The sequence below is a fragment of the Balaenoptera ricei genome, chromosome 6 (genome assembly GCF_028023285.1).
Source record: "Balaenoptera ricei isolate mBalRic1 chromosome 6, mBalRic1.hap2, whole genome shotgun sequence".
NCBI lineage: Eukaryota > Metazoa > Chordata > Mammalia > Artiodactyla > Balaenopteridae > Balaenoptera > Balaenoptera ricei.
Genome location: NC_082644.1, coordinates 30,245,705 through 30,265,254, shown reverse-complemented (window position 1 = coordinate 30,265,254; position 19,550 = coordinate 30,245,705). Strand labels below are relative to the sequence as shown.

At 36.1% G+C, this 19,550-nt stretch overlaps 1 protein-coding gene across 2 annotated transcripts in view; it reads right to left on the bottom strand.

The window, feature by feature from the left end:
• The window catches only part of MFSD14B (major facilitator superfamily domain containing 14B), an 84,708-nt gene that overhangs the window by 35,658 nt on the left and 29,500 nt on the right, over positions 1-19,550 (bottom strand). For both annotated transcript variants that reach the window (XM_059924389.1, XM_059924388.1), the window contains exon 2: positions 17,238-17,333. In XM_059924389.1, the coding sequence (XP_059780372.1) occupies positions 17,238-17,333 (96 nt within the window). The remainder of the gene's footprint in view (positions 1-17,237; positions 17,334-19,550) is intronic.

Genomic DNA, 19,550 nt, shown 5'->3' with positions numbered 1-19,550 from the left:
TCAACCTCCCCTTGCCCATGGATTTCCTCAGTTTTTGCCAGTGGGAAACAATAGGGTTGGGGTAGTGCTGGTGAACACTGCACCAATAACCTCAGAGCTGTCTTCATTCTGTCAAAGGGGCAGCAATGCTTCTCTGCTGCCCCCAGCTTCGTCCTCACCCTTCCAGACCTCTGACCTCCCCTAAAACAATTCTACACTCAACATGACCCAAACATGCATTCACTTATGCAGGTGATGCAATCTAGGAATAAGAGATAACCTCTTTAATTTGGCAAAACCATATCCATGTATGAATGACAGAACTTGGATTTACTGAAATGCACATTAAAATAAAAGATCTAATGGAATTTCTGGCAGTATGAGAGACTGTTTCTGGGTAATAGAGCCATGATGCAGGAAGTTCCTCTAAAAATTTTCAATCTGCTTTTTAAAACTTTTCTACATTTTCCTATTTAAAAAAAAGACAAAGAAATAGTAAAGTTTTATTAAACAAGTAAATAAAACAAAACAAGTCAATAAATTTTTTTTTTACAAAGCTAAGGACTAAACCTTCATAAAATAAAGCAGCTGAAAACAGCAACATTCCAAACCTATGATAAGTTAAAAAAAATTTAAAATAAAGTATATAAATAATTTTACTACAAAAGACAATAACTGTTACCATAATAAAGTAAACCTAATGATAAAAAGTATATTAAATATCTCAGATAAGATCAAAGCTTTCATTTTAAATATCTTTCTATACTAAAAACTTCAAGAAAGATATTACCTTTTTTCTTGACAAGGAATACAGTAAACATAAAATACAATGGCATTTGCTTATCACTTAAAAAAAAATTTAGAAACTTCAGAGAACTGAATTGACTTCCAGTACAATGAAGCTAATAAACATCTGTGTTTGTATATATATATTACATTCAAACATACGCACACGTACAGCTGTTCTTCTCCACTTCTACCTAAAGTATCACTGATATGACAGAAAAAACATGAAACTAACTTATAGCATTCACTATTTACTTGGAAGAATAGTGAAACACTTCTGGATGATACAGAGCAGATGGGAAAACGTTGACAATGAACCCTAAATGAGTTGAAGAAATAGTCACGTTAAGGTGAAAAAGGTCTTCAAAAATTTTCAGAATCCAAGGGAAAAAAAAAAAAAAAAACAGAACTGGAGGAGGAGGAATAACATCCATAACTGAATAGGTCAGTAAAAGGTTACAAAATAAGCCCCTGGTACCTTGCTCTCAAAGCTGCTGACCTCTATATTTGTCCCCAAAATAACAATCACAAGCATAGTTCTCTGAAGTGGGGCTTGTAAGTGGGATACTTGCAGAACTGAATGGGGGTGGGATTCAAAACTTATAGTTTCCCAGGTCACTTATGGCTGCCAAGAGTGCCATAAAGCCCTACAATCACTTGAGAAACTACTTCAGTACTATAGAGGAAATCCCAGAGCACCCAGACTTTCAGAGCTCCTACAAGCAGTGCTTGCATTCGGTACTACAGAACAGGGATTTCCACCTGGGCTGGAGAATGACACTCTAAGCTACCTGAGGTGTCTAGACCATGGGTGGCAAATTGGTTAACTGACATGCTTTCTGACTCATATTTTCCAAAGTGAGCTGGCTGTCATGTGTAGATTTCAGGAAATTTCACCAAACTCCATATGATTTTCTAGCATTTCATAGGAAGTCAGAAGATTTCAAAACATGGGGCCTGAACTGCCATGTCACTGACTGCCTAAGTAGATAGTGGCTGCTGCAGTAGAAAGAGCATGTATTCCACCGATAACACCAACCCATTCTTACCCCCACTTCTCACATTTACTACACTTGCATAGCCCCAGAAGACATTTGTTTTCACAATCCCTGACCTACCCCCTCATTTGTAAATATAAATATGTATAAAATTCAACAAAAGAAAAACCACTGGAAGGCACAAAAAAGAACATAGAAAGGAAAAGATAATCTACCTCACTGCCAAATAACCAAATCATGGTAGGAAACAGAAGAAAGCTTTAAAATAAGTATAAGCGTCCTCCAAAAGATTCAAGAGGATGCCACATGCATTAAAAACAATGTGTTACACAAGGACCAGCACCAAACAAAGCAAAGCAAAACAAAACAAGTAAGGAAAGTCTTCAAGAATTGATTAGAAGATAATATAGAAAGAGGAAGAAGAGCACCAGAATGGAAATATATCAGGGTAAATCTAACTGAATACTGACTGTATAAAATATAACAATGTATTATATTTTTTAAAAAATATATAATTTAGTTGCACAACATTAATGGAGGTAGAAGAGAAACACATCTCTCTCAACAGATGGCAGAACAGGTAGACAAAAACTTCAGTGAAGGCATCAGGGCTGTGCCTCTGAGGTGGGAGAGCCAACTTCAGGGCACTGGTCCACAAGAGACCTCCCAGCTCCACGTAATACCAAACGACGAAAATCTCTCAGAGATCTCCATCTCAACATCAAGACCCAGCTTCATTCAACGACCAGCAAGCTACAGTGCTGGTCACCCTATGCCAAACAACTAGCAAGACAGGAACACAGCCCCATCCATTAGCAGAGAGGCTGCCTAAAATCATGATAAGGCCACAGACACCCCAAAACACACCACCAGACGTGGACGTACCCACCAAAAAGACAAGATCCAACCTCATCCACCAGAACACAGGCACTAGTCCCCTCCACCAGGAAGCCTACACAACCCACTGAACGAACCTTAGCCACTGGGGACAGATAACAAAAACAACGGAAACTACGAACCTGCAGCCTGTGAAAAGGAGACCCCAAACACAGTAAGATAAGCAAAATGAGAAGACAAAAAAACACACAGCAGGTGAAGGAGCAGGGTCAAATCACACCAGACCTAACAAATGAAGAGGAAATAGGCAGTCTACCTGAAAAAGAATTCAGAATAATGATAGTAAAGATGATCCAAAATCTTGGAAATAGAATAGACAAAATGCAAGAAACATTTAACAAGGACGTAGAAGAACTAAAGAGGAACCAAGCAACGATGAAAAACACAATAAATGAAATTAAAAATACTCTAGATGGGATCAATAGCAGAATAACTGAGGCAGAAGAACGGATAAGTGACCTGGAAGATAAAATAGTGGAAATAACTACTGCAGAGCAGGATAAAGAAAAAAGAATGAAAAGAACTGAGGACAGTCTCAGAGACCTCTGGGACAACATTAAACGCACCAACATTTGAATTATAGGGGTCTCAGAAGAAGAAGAGAAAAAGAAAGGGACTGAGAAAATATTTGAAGAGATTATAGTTGAAAACTTCCCTAATATGGGAAAGGAAATAGTTAATCAAGTCCTGGAAGCACAGAGTCCCATACAGGAAAAATCCAAGGAGAAACACGCCAAGACACATATTAATCAAACTGTCAAAAATTAAATATAAAGAAAACATATTAAAAGCAGCAAGGGAAAAACAACAAATAACACACAATGGAATCCCCATAAGGTTAACAGCTGATCTTTCAGCAGAAACTCTGCAAGCCAGAAGGGAGTGGCAGGATATACTTAAAGTGATGAAGGAGAAAAACCTACAACCAAAGTTACTCTACCCAGCAAGGATCTCATTCAGATATGATGGAGAAATTAAAACCTTTACAGACAAGCAAAAGCTGAGAGAGTTCAGCACCACCAAACCAGCTTTACAACAAATGCTAAAGGAACTTCTCTAGGCAAGAAACACAAGAGAAGGAAAACACCTACAATAACAAACCCAAAACATTTAAGAAAATGGGAATAGGAACATACATATCGAAAATTACCTTAAATGTAAATGGATTAAATGCTCCCACCAAAAGACACAGACTGGCTGAATGGATACAAAAACAAGACCCATATATATGCTGTCTACAAGAGACCCACTTCAGACCTAGAGACACATACAGACTGAAAGTGAGGGGAAAGAAAAAGATATTCCATGCAAGTGGAAATCAAAAGAAAGCTGGAGTAGCAATTCTCATATCAGACAAAACAGACTTTAAAATAAAGACTATTACAAGAGACAAAGAAGGACACTACATAATGATCAAGGGATCGATCCAAGAGGAAGGTATAACAATTGTAAATATTTATGCACCCAACATAGGAGCACCTCAATACATAAGGCAAATACTAACAGCCATAAAAGGGGAAATCGACAGCAACACAATCATAGTAGGGGACTTTAACACCCCACTTTCACCAATGGACAGATCATCCAAAATGAAAATAAATAAGGAAACACAAGCTTTAAATGATACATTAAACAAGATGGACTTAATTGATATTTATAGGACATTCCACCCCAAACAACAGAATACACATTTTTCTCAAGTGCCCATGGAACATTCTCCAGGATAGATCATATCTTGGGTAACGAATCAAGCTTTGGTAAATTTAAGAAAATTGAAATCGTATCAAGTATCTTTTCCGACCACAACGCTATGAGACTAGATATCAATTACAGGAAAAGATCTGTAAAAAATACCAACACATGGAGGCTACACAATACACTACTTAATAACGAAGTGATCACTGAAGAAATCAAAGGGGAAATCAAAAAATACCTAGAAACAAATGACAATGGAGACACGACAACCCAAAACCTATGGGATGCAGCAAAAGCAGTTCTAAGAGGGAAGTTTATAGAAATACAATCCTACATCAAGAAACAGGAAACATCTCGAATAAACAACCTAACCTTGCACTTAAAGCAATTAGAGAAAGAAGAGCAAAAAAAACCCCAAAGCTAGCAGAAGGAAAGAAATCATAAAGATCAGATCAGTAATAAATGAAAAAGAAATGAAGGAAACAATAGCAAAAAACAATGAAACTAAAAGCTGGTTCTTTGAGAAGATAAACAAAATTGATAAACCATTAGCCAGACTCATCAAGAGAAAAAGGGAGAAGACTCAAATCAATAGAATTAGAAATGAAAAAGGAGAAGTAACCACTGACACTGCAGAAATACAAACGATCATGAGAGATTACTACAAGCAACTCTATGCCAATAAAATGGACAACCTGGAAGAAATGGACAGATTCTTAGAAATGCACAACTTGCCGAGACTGAACCAGGAAGAAATAGAAAATATGAACAGACCAATCACAAGCACTCAAATTGAAACTGTGATTAAAAATATTCCAACAAACAAAAGCCCAGGACCAGATGGCTTCACAGGGGAATTCTATCAAACATTTAGAGAAGAGCTAACACCTATCCTTCTCAAACTCTTCCAAAATATTGCAGAGGGAGGAATACTCCCCAACTCATTCTACGAGGCCACCATCACCCTGATACCAAAACCAGACAAAGATGTCACAAAGAAAGAAAACTACAGGCCAATATCACTGATGAACATAGATGCAAAAATCCTCAACAAAATACTAGCAAACAGAATCCAACGGCACATTAAAAGGATCATACACCATGATCAAGTGGGGTTTATCCCAGGAATGCAAGGATTCCTCAATATACGCAAATCAATCAACGTGATACATCATACTAACAAATTGAAGGAGAAAAACCATATGATCATCTCAATAGATGCAGAGAAAGCTTTTGACAAAATTCAACACCCATTTATGATAAAAGCCCTGCAGAAAGTAGGCATAGAGGGAACTTTCCTTAACATAATAAAGGCCATATATGACAAACCCACAGCCAACATTGTCCTCAATGGTGAAAAAGTGAAACCATTTCCACTAAGATCAGGAACAAGACAAGGTTGCCCACTCTCACCACTATTATTCAACATAGCTTTGGAAGTTTTAGCCATAGCAATCAGAGAAAAAAAAGAAATAAAAGGAATCCAAATCGGAAAAGAAGAAGTAAAGCTGTCACTGTTTGCAGATGACATGATACTATACATAGAGAATCCTAAAGATGCTACCAGAAAACTACTAGAGCTAATCAATGAATTTGGTAAAGTAGCAGGATACAAAATTAATGCACAGAAATCTCTTGCATTCCTATATACTAATGATGAAAAATCTGAAAGTGAAATTAAGAAAACACTCCTGTTTACCACTGCAACAAAAACAATAAAATATCTAGGAATAAACCTACCTAAGTAGACAAAAGACCTGTATGCAGAAAATTATAGGACACTGATGAAAGAAATTAAAGATGATACAAATAGATGGAGAGATATACCATGTTCTTGGATTGGAAGAATCAACATTGTGAAAATGACTCTACTACCCAAAGCAATCTACAGATTCAATGCAATCCCTATCAAACTACCACTGGCATTTTTCACAGAACTAGAACAAAAAATTTCACAATTTGTATGGAGACACAAAAGACCCCGAATAGCCAAAGCAATCTTGAGAACGAAAAATGGAGCTGGAAGAATCAGGCTCCCTGTCTTCAGACTATATTACAAAGCTACAGTAATCAAGACAGTTTGGTACTGGCACAAAAACAGAAATATAGATCAATGGAACAGGATAGAAAGCCCAGAGATAAACCCACGCACATATGGTCACCTTATCTTTGATAAAGGAGGCAAGCATATACAGTGGAGAAAAGACAGCCTCTTCAATAAGTGGTGCTGGGAAAATTGGACAGGTACATGTAAAAGTATGAAATTAGAACACTCCCTGACACCATACACAAAAATAAACCCAAAATGGATTAAAGACCTAAGTGTAAGGCCAGACACTATCAAACTCTTAGAGGAAAACATAGGCAGAACACTCTATGACATAAATCACAGCAAGATCCTTTTTGACCCAGCTCCTAGAGAAATGGAAATAAAAACACAAATAAACAAATGGGACCTAATGAAACTTAAAAGCTTTTGCACAGCAAAGGAAACCATAAACAAGACCAAAAGACAACCCTCAGAATGGGAGAAAATATTTGCAAATGAAGCAACTGACAAAGGATTCATCTCCAAGATGTACAAGCAGCTCATGCAGCTCAATAACAAAAAAACAAACAACCCAATCCAAAAATGGGCAGAAGACCTAAATAGACATTTCTCCAAAGAAGATATACAGATGGCCAACAGACACATGAAAGAATGCTCAACATCATTAATCATTAGAGAAATGCAAATCAAAACTACAATGAGGTATCATCTCACACCGGTCAGAATGGCCATCATCAAAAAATCTAGAAACAATAAATGCTGGAGAGGGTGTGGAGAAAAGGGAACCCTCTTGCACTGTTGGTGGGAATGTAAATTGATACAGCCTCTATGGAGAACAGTATGGAGGTCCCTTAAAAAACTAAAAATAGAACTACCATATGACCCAGCAATCCCACTACTGGGCATATACCCTGAGAAAACCATAATTCAAATAGAGTCATGTACCAAAATGTTCATTGCAGCTCTATTTACAATAGCCAGGACATGGAAGCAACCTAAGTGTCCATCATCGGATGAATGGATAAAGAAGATGTGGCACATATATACAATGGAATATTACTCAGCCATAAAAGGAAATGAAATGGAGGTATTTGTAATGAGGTGGATGGAGTTAGAGTCTGTCATACAGAGTGAAGTAAGTCAGAAAGAGAAAAACAAATACAGTATGCTAACCCATATATATGGAATCTAAGGAAAATAAAAAAGGTCATGAAGAACCTAGTGGCAAGACGGGAATAAAGACACAGACCTACTAGAGAATGGACTTGAGGATATGGGGAGGGGGAGGGGTGAGATGTGACAGGGTGAGAGAGTGTCATGGACATATATACACTACCAAATGTAAAATAGATAGCTAGTGGGAAGCAGCCGCAAAGCACAGGGAGATCAGCTCAGTGCTTTGTGACCACCTAGAAGGGTGGGATGGGGAGGGTGGGAGGGAGGGAGATGCAAGAGGCAAGAGATATGGGAACATATGTATACATATAACTGATTCACTTTGTTATAAAGCAGAAACTAACACACCATTGTAAAGCAATTATACTCCAATAAAGATGTTTAAAAAAAAAAAACTTCAGTGATTATATAAAAGGCATCAAACATAATTAACTCAAAATAGTTAACATATATAAAACACTATTCCAACCACAAAATATTTGCTCTCTTCAGATCACATGGAACATTTATCAGAATTAACTATATACTAGAATATAAAGCAAACTTCAACAAATTTCAAAGAACCGAAACAATTCATCACAGTATGTTCTCTAATAATGCAAGCTAGAAGAATCCCAAATGTTTAGAAATTAGACAATACACTTCCAATAATCCGTGATTCAAAATTATAAGAAGTATTAGAAAAAAGAATGAACTAAATGATAATAAAGATACAATAAATTAAACCTCATGAATTATATGTATAGCAATATTAATGCTTGAAAGGAATTTAGTTTTAAATACATATAACTGAAAACCAAACAAGGGCTGAAATCAATGTTCTAAGCTTCTTTACAAAGAAGCTAGGAAAAGAACAGCAAATCCAATCCAAAGAAATAAGGAAATGATGTAATGTTTTAAAAAAGAGAAATCAATGAAATAAAATCCAAACATTCAATAATGGAAATCAACAAAGCCAAAAATAACTTCTTTGAAAGCTTAGTAAAAGTGATAAACTATTAACAAGATTAACCAAGGGAAAAAAACACAAATTACTAATAACAAGAATGAAGATTACGTACAGCAAAGGAAACCATCAACAAAATGAAAAGGCAACCTACTAACTGGGAGAAAATATGTGCAAATCATGTAACTATAATAGGTTAATATCCAAAATATATAAATAACTCATACAACTCAATAGCAAAAAACAGAACAGTTTGATTAAAAAATGGGCAGAAGATCTGAACAGACATTTTTCCAAAGAAGACATACTGATGGCCAACAGGTACATGAAAGATGCTTAATATCACTAGCAGAAGATCTGAACAGACATTTTTCCAAAGAAGACATACTGATGGCCAACAGGTACATGAAAGATGCTTAATATCACTAATCACCAGGGAAATGCATATCAAAACCACAATGAGATATATCATCTAACACCTGTTAGAATGGCTATTATCAAAAAGACAAGAAATAACAAGTGTTGGCGAGGATGTGGGAAAAGGGGAACCCTTGTGCACTGTTGGTGAGAATGTAAATTGGTGCAGCAACTACTGGAGGACAGTATGGAGGTTCCTCAAAAAATTAAAAATAGGACTACCATATGATCCAGCAATTCCACTTCTGGGTATTTACCTGAAGAAAACAAAAACACTAATTTGAAAAGATTTATGCACCTCTGTGTTCATCACGTCATTATTTACAGTAGGCAAGATATGGAAGCAACTGAAATGTTCATCAATGGATGAAGAAGATGTGCTGTGTATGTATGTGTGTATATATACATATATATATGAACATTAATTACTCGGCTATAAAAAAAGAATGGAATCTTGCCATTGGTGACAATATGGAAGGAACTTGAGGGCATTATGCTAAGTGAAATAAGTCAGACAGAGAAAGACAAATACTGTATAATTTCACTTATATGTAGAATCTAAAAAAACAAAAACAAAAAACCAAGCTCATAGATTTGTGGCTGCCAGAGGCAAGGGGGTAGGGAGTAGGCAAATTAATGAAGGGGGTCAAAAGGTACAAACTTCCAATTATAAAATAAATAAGTCATGGACCTAGAGACCGTCATACAGAGTAAAGTAAGTCGGAAAGAGAAAGACAAATATCGTATGATATTGCTTATATGTGGAATCTAGAAAAATGGCACAGATGGACTTACTTGAAAAGCAGAAACAGATGTAGAGAACAAATGTATGGATACCAAGGGGGGAGGGGGGATGAATTGGGAGGTTGGAATTGACATATATACATTACTATGTATAAAATGGATAACTAATGAGAAACTACTGTATAGCACAGGGAACTCTACTCCGTGCTCTGTGGTGACCTAAATGGGAAGGAAATCCAAAAAAGAGGGGATATATGTATACATTGAGCTGATTCACTTTGTTGTGCAGCAGAAACTAATGCAACATTGTAAAGCAACTATACTCTGATAAAAATAATAAAAAAGGACAAAAAACCCCCAAACAAATAAGTCATAGAGATGTAGTGTACAGCATACCGATTTTAGTTAATAATACTGTATTGCATATTTGAAAAGTGCTAAGCAGGTATATCTTAAAATTAAGTTCTCATCACACACAAAATTTGTAACTATGTATGGTGATGGAAGTTGACTAGATTTACTGTGGTGATCATTTTGCAATATATACAAACATCAAATCATTATGTTGTAAACCTGAAACTAACGTTATACGTCAATTAGATCTCAATTTAAAAAAAAGGAAAGAAGATATTATGAACTTTTTGCCAATAAACTAGACTCTTATACATTTAGTGAAAAAATTCTTTGAAAAACACAACTTACAAAACAGACACTAGAAAAAATACATAATCTGAATAGTCACACCTCATTAAAAAAATTAAATGTTATTAAAAATCTTTGCTAAAATAAACAAAAGAACAAAAAGCTTCAGCCTCTACCAAATTCTTCCAAACATTTAAAGAAGAAATATCAGCAATCTCACTCAACTTTCCCAGAGAATGAGGAGACCCTTTCCAAATTAATTTTTATAAGACCAACAAAACCTTAATACTAAAACATGATGAGGACATTACAAGAAAAGAAAATTACACTCCAATCTCTATTGTGTCCATAGTTGCAAAGACACGAACAAAATACTAGTAAATCATATCCAGTGATATTTTTTTAAATTATATATTTCTCATAACTGAGTGGAATTTACTACAAGAATACAAGGGTGGCTTAATATTCAAAAATCAATATAACTGACCACATTACCAGAATAAAGGGGAAAATCTAATTATCTGGTTATATGCAGAAACTTCATCTGATAAAAGTTAACACCCATTCATTTTAACAATAAGCAAAACAGGAACAGAAGGGAACTTCCTTTCTCTGATAACGAGTGTCTATAAAAACAATCTACAGCAAACATCATACTTAGTGGTGAATTTTAGAATTTTATGTCATTTATGAGATAAGGAAACCTGCTATGACTGCTTCTATTCAACCTTACACTGGATGTCATAATCAATACAACAAAGAAAGAAAAAGAAAAAGGATTGGAATGAGTTAAAAACTGTCATTATTCACAAAAGATATGAATGTGTAGAAAACCTATAGATAAACTATAAGGATTAATAAGTGAATCTAGCAAAATTACTAAACACAAGGTCAGGACACAAAAACAAATTGTTTTATGTACCAGCAACAAACAATTAGAAAATTAACCTTTAAAACTACATTATTTACTACAGCATCAAAACCCAAATACCTAGGAATAAATCTCGTGAAAAATTCACGCACTGAGAAATGTAAAACATTATTCAGAGAAAGTTTTAAAGACTGGATAAAAGGAGAATATACCATGTAGATCAGAAGACTCAATAGTGTAAAGATGTCAGTTCTCCCTAAATTAATCTGTAGTAATGCAATAACAATCAAAATTCCCAGCAAGTTATTTTGTGAATATTGAAGAGCTGACTACAAAATGTATATGGATATAGAAAAGGCCTACAATAGCCAAGGCAATCTTGAGGAAGAAGAACCAAGCTATGAAAGTTATATAAGATATCAAGATATTGCTATGGAAATCAACACAGCATAGTATCGACACAGGATACATACACAAATAGAATACAAAACCTAGAAACAAATCCATATGAATATGACTGCCTGCTTTATGACAAAGTTGACACATACAGTGGGGAAAGAAAGATTTTTTAAATAAATGATGCTGGTTCAACTATATATTAATATGAACCAAAATGAATCTTGACCACTATAAAATACAGTGATATTTTTCTAGATGTATGGTAGATCTGTGTGTGTAAAATAAACCAATAAAGCTCTGGGGAAGAAGAAAGTTTCTTTATCATGATTTTAAGAAAGCAACCAAACATAAGAAAAACATCAGTTAACTGAACTATGTAAAGATTATGAACTACTGTTCATAAAAAGACACTATTAAGAGAGTGAAAAGGCAATCCAAGGAGGGAAAAAAAATATTATCAGATATTCACAGGGCAAATAAATATACATAAAGGGGGTTAACTTCATTGATCATTAGGAAGATGCAAATTAAGGCCACACTGTACCCATCAGAATGACTAAAATGAAATACCAACTGTGGGTGAAGATGTAGAGCCTGGCTTGTTGGAGGGTAAATTGATTCAACCACTCTGGAAAACTTTTGGCAGTATATACCTAAATTGAACAAAACCCTGCAATTTTACTCCTAGGTATTACAAGAAACAAGAAAAAATGTATACACCTTAACTGATAAGACATATACAAGAAATATCACAAAAGCAGTATTTGTAATAGGCAAACACAGTAAACCCAAATGTCCATCAACAATAGAATGGATTTCAGAGATTTGCTAAAAGGATTCACAGGACTCAGAAACTGTTATACTCACAGTTACAATTATAGCAAAAGGATATAGCTCAGAACTGCAAACTCACTATTCTTGCCTGAAGTTCAGTAGCTTAATAAATAAATGCTTCTCAGTTTGTTGTGTGCCTTTGAATTCCAGAGCACTGAAATGGTTGTTTTTGACTGTTTTGTCCAGCTTTATTAGGACAGAATTTGTTGACCTCCTGTCATATCAAAAGTCAAAAGTCTGACAGTAATTTTTGGGGGAAAAAAAAAAAATGAACTTTGCCTCCAAGACCTGTGAAACATTATGAAGTATAATGAGAGTCCCAAAAGAGAAGGAAAGGGGAGCAAAAATATTAAAAAAATAATGGCCAAAAACTTCTCAAATTTGATAAAAATTATTAATCTACAGACCCTGGAAGCCAAACAAACCCCAAGTAAAAGTAACACAAAAAGGGAATACCCTGGCAGTCCAGTGGTTAGGACCCTGAGCATTCATTGCCGAGGGCGCAAGTTCAATCCCTGGTCAGGGAACTAAGATCCCACAAGCTGCGGGGCATGGCCAAAAAAAATGTAACACAAAAAGATCCACACCTAGACACATTATAGCATAGTCAAACTGTTGAAAGACAAAGAGAAAATCTCTAAAGCAGCAAGAAAAAGGAAATGAATTACCACTTACAGCAGGGACTGACAGACTTATTCCATAAAGGAACATACAGTACATAGTAAATATTTCAGGTAAGACTGTCTGTGTTGCAACTACTCAACTCTGCCATTGTAGAACAAAAGCTGTCACATTCAATGGGCATTGTCATGGTCCAACAAAATTTTACATTTGAATTTCATATAATTTTCATGTGTCACCAAATACCTTCTTTTGATATTTTCCAACCTTTTAAAAATATAAAAAACATTCTTAGTACACAGACCACATAAAAACAGGCAGTAGGCCAGATTAGGCCTGTGGGCCATAGTTTGCAGACCCCCTGACATCAACAGAACAGTAATACTTATTAACAGCTGACTTCCTATCAGATACAATGGATGCCAGACAATATAATGATATATTAAAATGCTGAAAAATCTATGAAAAAACCAGAATGCACACTAAATATTTTATATACCAAATTTTAAGCCGAAGAGACCCACCAACAGTTTCCTTGTATTTCCATGTCAACTCTTCTTATAACTGTATTAATTAGATAAGTTGGAAATCAGCATTGTTTTTTTTTAAGCATTCACAAGTTTATAGATATGAAAGCATGGTACAGATTACAACATACAACACACAAAAATAGGACAGAAATAAATGCCAAACAAAGGTCATTGCGTCTAATTAGCTAATACTCATGATATCATAACGGTCAGCTTGGCAAAAGAAGGCAAAGATTTAACATACTGTCATCATATATTATAGATACCTTTAGTGAATGCTACTTAGTTTAATAATTATATGACACACAAGAGGGTAGGTTCTGGGTACTTTGGTCAAAACACCATTAGGAACCTGTCAAAACCATAAAAATGAGCCTGGAAAATCTTATGAATCCAGAAAGCAAACAGTGTCCATGTGACTATAGTTAGAACTTACTTCCTTTTCATGTGCAGAGCAAATCATGCCTCAAAGTGCCTGTGTATTATGCCCCAAATGCCTGACAAACAGACCTATCCATTCCATACACCTCAACTCCCAAGAGGAAACACTGATTAAAGCAAAGGAAGCAGAAGCGCTGGACTGTGGAGCAAATAAGGGGCTGATGAGATAGAATACATGTTTGTTAAATGAAAACATATTTTGAGAGTAAGTAAGAAGGGATAGGAAAACTGAATGCGGCAGGGAAGTGTTTAAAGAGAATTCTTTGGATTATTAGACCACCATACAGAGAGAAGATGGTGTACCAGGGAATACTGAGTCCTTGAATCTCTATCAGGATTCCAGGAAGGTGAGCTTACAAAAGAAAATCTGCAAATTGCAAAACTAAAATTCTTCACTCACAAGAGCTAATATTAAGGTATATCTTTATTGAAATAAGTGTTCTATTTAAATATACCTAAAGACTTTTAATTAAACTTAATCAGATTACTTCATTTATATTAAAATGAGATCAGGCCCTCTAAAAGGACGCACATTTTGACTAGAGGGTAGAATGTCAGGCAGGGATGTAAGACAAGAGAAAGGTCATTTTTATGTACGAAGAACTAATAGTACTACTAGAAGGTTAAGGTCACTGTGTAAGGCCAACTTTGCAGTTTTGCTTCAGTGTATTAGGGGTGGAGACCTTTCTGATGGTGTTTAATTAGCAAACTAAAGCTGTACTCTACGACATGGCCACATGAGACAGGCAACAAATCTCAGAGAAAATGACTAAGAAGAAGTAAATTGTTCTACACTACTTCAAACAGAGGGTCCTAATGAATGCTAGGATGCAGAGATAGTCAGACTGGACAATATATCAATATGTATGTACTGTTTTGTATCTCCAAATCCTCATCTCAAGACTGTATTTTCTTGCCTTGGAAACAGGACAGAGTGCTGCCCACTAGCTACAGCAAGGGGGGAAAAAAAAGAGATCTTTCTTTTCAAAAGGAATGAACCAGTCCCCCTATGTCAAAAAAGAAACAGAGTTAACAAACTGTGGTGTAAAATCTGGGGGAGATAGGAAAGTAAAGGACATTTAGCTTAATTTAGCAACACCAAGGGCTTAGAGAATGAGAATAAGCACATCTACTAACTCAACAACACTTCTTCTATGACACTGTAGAGTGACGCTAGTAACTCTGTACTCCTCACATAAATTTCTTTTTAACCAAATCTTTGCAAGAAGCAAAATTGCTCAGAAACTGCAAAGAGGCAGTAAAGCAGCATTTAAGCTGGCTTCTAAGACTGCACTGCAGGGTCTAACAGGGACACAGTAACCCTAAGAAAATTATCTGCTTTGGGCAGTAAGAAGGAAGAAGGTGCATTAATTAGTCCATTAACTTATTAATCAAATTTAAAAGGGATCTGATAATCTGGTCTAGGGTCAAAAAGGCCCAAGGATTTTAACCGTCTGGAAGGAGGTTTTAGAATTTCTCACATGGTATCAAAAACACTAAAGCAGGGGCTTCCCTGGTGGCGCAGTGGTTGAGAATCTGCCTGCCAGTACAGGGGGACACGGGTTCGAGCCCTGGTCTGGGAAGATCCCACATGCCGCGGAGCAGCTGGGCCCGTGAGCCACAATTACTGAGCCTGCGCGTCTGGAGCCTGTGCTCCGCGACAAGAGAGGCCACGATAATAAGAGGCCCGCGCACCGCGATGAAGAGGGGCCCCCGCTTGCCACAACTGGAGAAAGCCCTCGCACAGAAACTAAGACCCAACACAGCCATAAATAAATAAATAAATAAATAAATTTAAAACAAAAACAAAAACAAAAAACACTAAAGCATTCTTCATTTCAATTTGAATTCTTCTCAAATGAAGAATGATTACAGGATTACTTCTACATTGAGCAATTATAGGCAACGGGCTGCATCAGAAAAATACTATTTTGAAACTCTTAACTTTGTAAGCTAAAGAAATTGTGGGGAAAAAAATCAGAGAACTAGGGCCAAAAATTAAAAATTAATTAAAAATTATTATTATAACAGTTTATTAAAATGAGCAGCCTGATGTGTCTATATTTACACTAAAAATATGTCTTGGAGAAGCAATAACTTGACAACACATTATGTGTGTGCCCGCAACACAAACATTTGTTCAAAGAAAATACACGTTGAGCATCAACTGTGTCCCAGGCAGCCCTAGGCACTAGAGACTGATTCACACAGCATGCAGGATTTCATGAAACTTAAAGTGGAGACCACTTATCTCCCATTAACTAATAACCAGTTACCTCCTGCAGTAATGCATTATGAAGAAAAAGGAAATGCAATGAAAAAGAATAAAATAGAGGATTAAAAACACAGGCAGTTTTTTAACTTGTTCCATCCAAAATGTAATTTTAAATGTGTCAAAAGAATTAAAAACTTTAAAAAGGGTATAGCAAAGTCATATGTAAGGCTAATAGTCATCTTCTAAAGTTCTCTATTTTCTAATTTGCCTAATTTGGGAACAAAGTTTATTTGAACCCAAAGGGATTCTCTGGTAAGGCAAAATGGTGATTGGGAAGGGTTAACCAACGATTTTTAAAAAACAATTTAAGACAACTGAACTGTATGGCCAATTAAAAAATACCTTTATTAAAACTTAAGTGTTAAGTAGTTACTAGGCACCTAAAATCTGCACCCCAATCTTTTCTTCAGCATCTCCCTTCCCTCTAACCACACTATATATCAAACATCCAAGTTCTTACTAAGAAATTCAATGGTTTCTACAAAGAAATGGCTGTAGGTCAGCTATCAAAAACAGAAATCGGGACATTCTTACATTCATCACTGTCATTGTTACACAGTACTTACCAATCTCCTATTACTATGTTCTTAAGTCAAAGGTCATTACACCCACACAAAGTAAGTTACAAACTTCAACAAAGCTTTGCAATAATTTCTTAAAGACTTCTTAAAGATTTTCCTAAATATACAGACTGTAGTTCATTCACAGCACTCCCAAGATTCTGGGAGTGGCCCTGCTACCCAGGAATATTTAATAAACAGGTATTTTGTTGCAGGTGGTTCACAGTCTACACAGTGGAAACAACCCAACGGTAAACAGTCTTAAATTATTGTCAAGAGCTACTCTCAAACACATACCTAGACATATAGCTCTGGGGACATATGCTTAACAATGTCTCTGCTCTCATAAACAAGGACCTAGTTCAGCAATACTTACAGTTAACATTGGAGTTGTCAATAGGCCCCATGCAAAGAATTCAAGGAAGATGACAATAGCAGCATGGTGTACACTTGGTCGGCCAAAGCCTTGTAGCTAAAAAAGGAAGGAAATTATTATGAAAAATACTAAACGGCTATAAGAAACTCATCATCCTAAAATGGTATCTAACATACACACACACACACAAACTGTATAAAATAAACTTAGGACCTACCTATATTATTTAAGATAAAACTTAATTCTGTGGTATCCCTGATTTCTTCATCTTCCCTAATCATGGAAGGTGCCATTGATGAGACTTTCTACTTGTCCCATCAATGCAAATCACTGGAACTTTGGTAGGAAATCAACTGCGTCTTCAAGAGACTGGAGTTCCAGGACCTGAATATTCTGTCTGAACACACGAATTACGTGTTCCTTAGCAATTTGGCCTCTCTAAGCCTGAAGTTTCCCTTGCTACATGAGAGAGGTAGGCAGGGGGTCATATGCTCAAGCGCTTCAGGGGCAGCATAGATGACTTAAAATGATAGGAGGTGGGGGAAGAACAATAAGGACTAGGTCAAATCTGAAAACACACTTTGATACCTCAAGGTGTCAAAATCCAGCTTTCTGTTTCTGTTTTGTTTGAAAACTGTGCCTATTCTGCTAGTTTTCTGCAGTTTATGACTTCTGGAGATAAAACCTAAAAGTCCACTCAATTTAATGTTCTTTGACTCTGTGCCAATGGTTATTACAAAATCAAGTGCTGTACTAGCATTTTGTAATAACTGGAAGTGATACTTACAAAAGGCTTTGTAAAACCCCCATTATTCCTAAGCTTATATTTTTAAGACTTCAAAAGGTAAAAGCACATCTGCATGGTTTAATTAGAACCTAATCATGAGGAAATGATCAAATTCAGATTGTGAAACATTCTACAAGACAACTGGCCTGGTCTCGTTAAAAATGTCAATGTCATAAAAGACCAAAGTAAAGGTAGGAGACTTGTACAAATTAAAGGAAACAAGAGTCATAAAAAACAAATGGGGGATCCTGAACTGGATCCTGGATAAAAAGGAGACAAGAGGAAAAAATTTGAATATGTACTACACATTAGATAATCATTTGGCATTGAGACAGGAAGGGGGCAGGGCACAACCTTTAAAAGAATGACATGGCCTGAGGACACGATAAACTCGTTAGAACCAACTAGGTTCAAGATGGCAGACAAGTTGACTTCCACTAGACCTTGAGCCTCAGTATTCGCTCACTGTAACACATCGGCACACTAAATGACACACCCACAGGTGCCATAACAGTTCCAAGGCTGACCATAAAAGGTCAACAAGTGGGCAATGGCCCAATTCCTGGAAATCCCCACCCCTTCCCCAAAATAGCTGGAATACTCCTCCCACTCATTAGGCTATGAAATTACCCACCCCTATAAAAACTGACAACCCCCGTACCCTGGTGCCTCTCTCACCTTCTGAGATGGCCCACACTCTGTCTATGGAGTGTGTTTCTCCCTGAATAAACTTTCTTTCACTTTACTATGGCTTGCTATTGAATTCTTTCCTGTGCAAAGCCAAGAACCCACACTTGGTGGCTGTCCCAGGGACTCGCCTGAGATGGGAGGTGACGATCCTCTCACTCCCCACTATCTTTCCTGCAACAGCATTAATGTTACTGCAACTTGTCAAATGATTTGGCAAAAAAAAAAAAAAAAAAAGGTACATATATACTTTCTAAAGCAAATGTCACAAAATTTAATTTTGTTAAATTGTTGAATTTAGATGAAGGGAATGACTATTCATTTTATTATTCTTTTAATTTTTTGTAGTTTTGAAAATTTTCAAAACAGGCCAAGAACAATTGTTATTAAAAATTCAAACTTGTAAATTTCTAGATTTTTGCATTGTCTAATAATAAGTAGTTTTAAATGCCACTAAATAAGACATTTGCAAAACAGAAAGCATTTTACAAAATTTAAAAGAAAAAGAACCAATTAAGCATCAAACAATTAAAAAAAAAAGATCTTTAATATAACCCAACCTTCAAACCATGTTTCAAAACAGGAGGGAAGGGGGTAGAGCACAACCTTTAAAAGAATGACATAGCCTTGGATACAGCATAAACTGGTTAGAATCAACTAGGTCCAAGATGGCGGAAGATTCGACTTCTACTAGACCTTGAACCTCAGTATACACTCACTGTAATACATTAGCATGCTAAATGACATACCCACAGGCGCCATGACAGTTCCAGGGCCAATCACAAAAGGCCAAAAAGTGGGTCGTGGCCCAATTCCTGGAAATCCCCGTCACTTTCCTG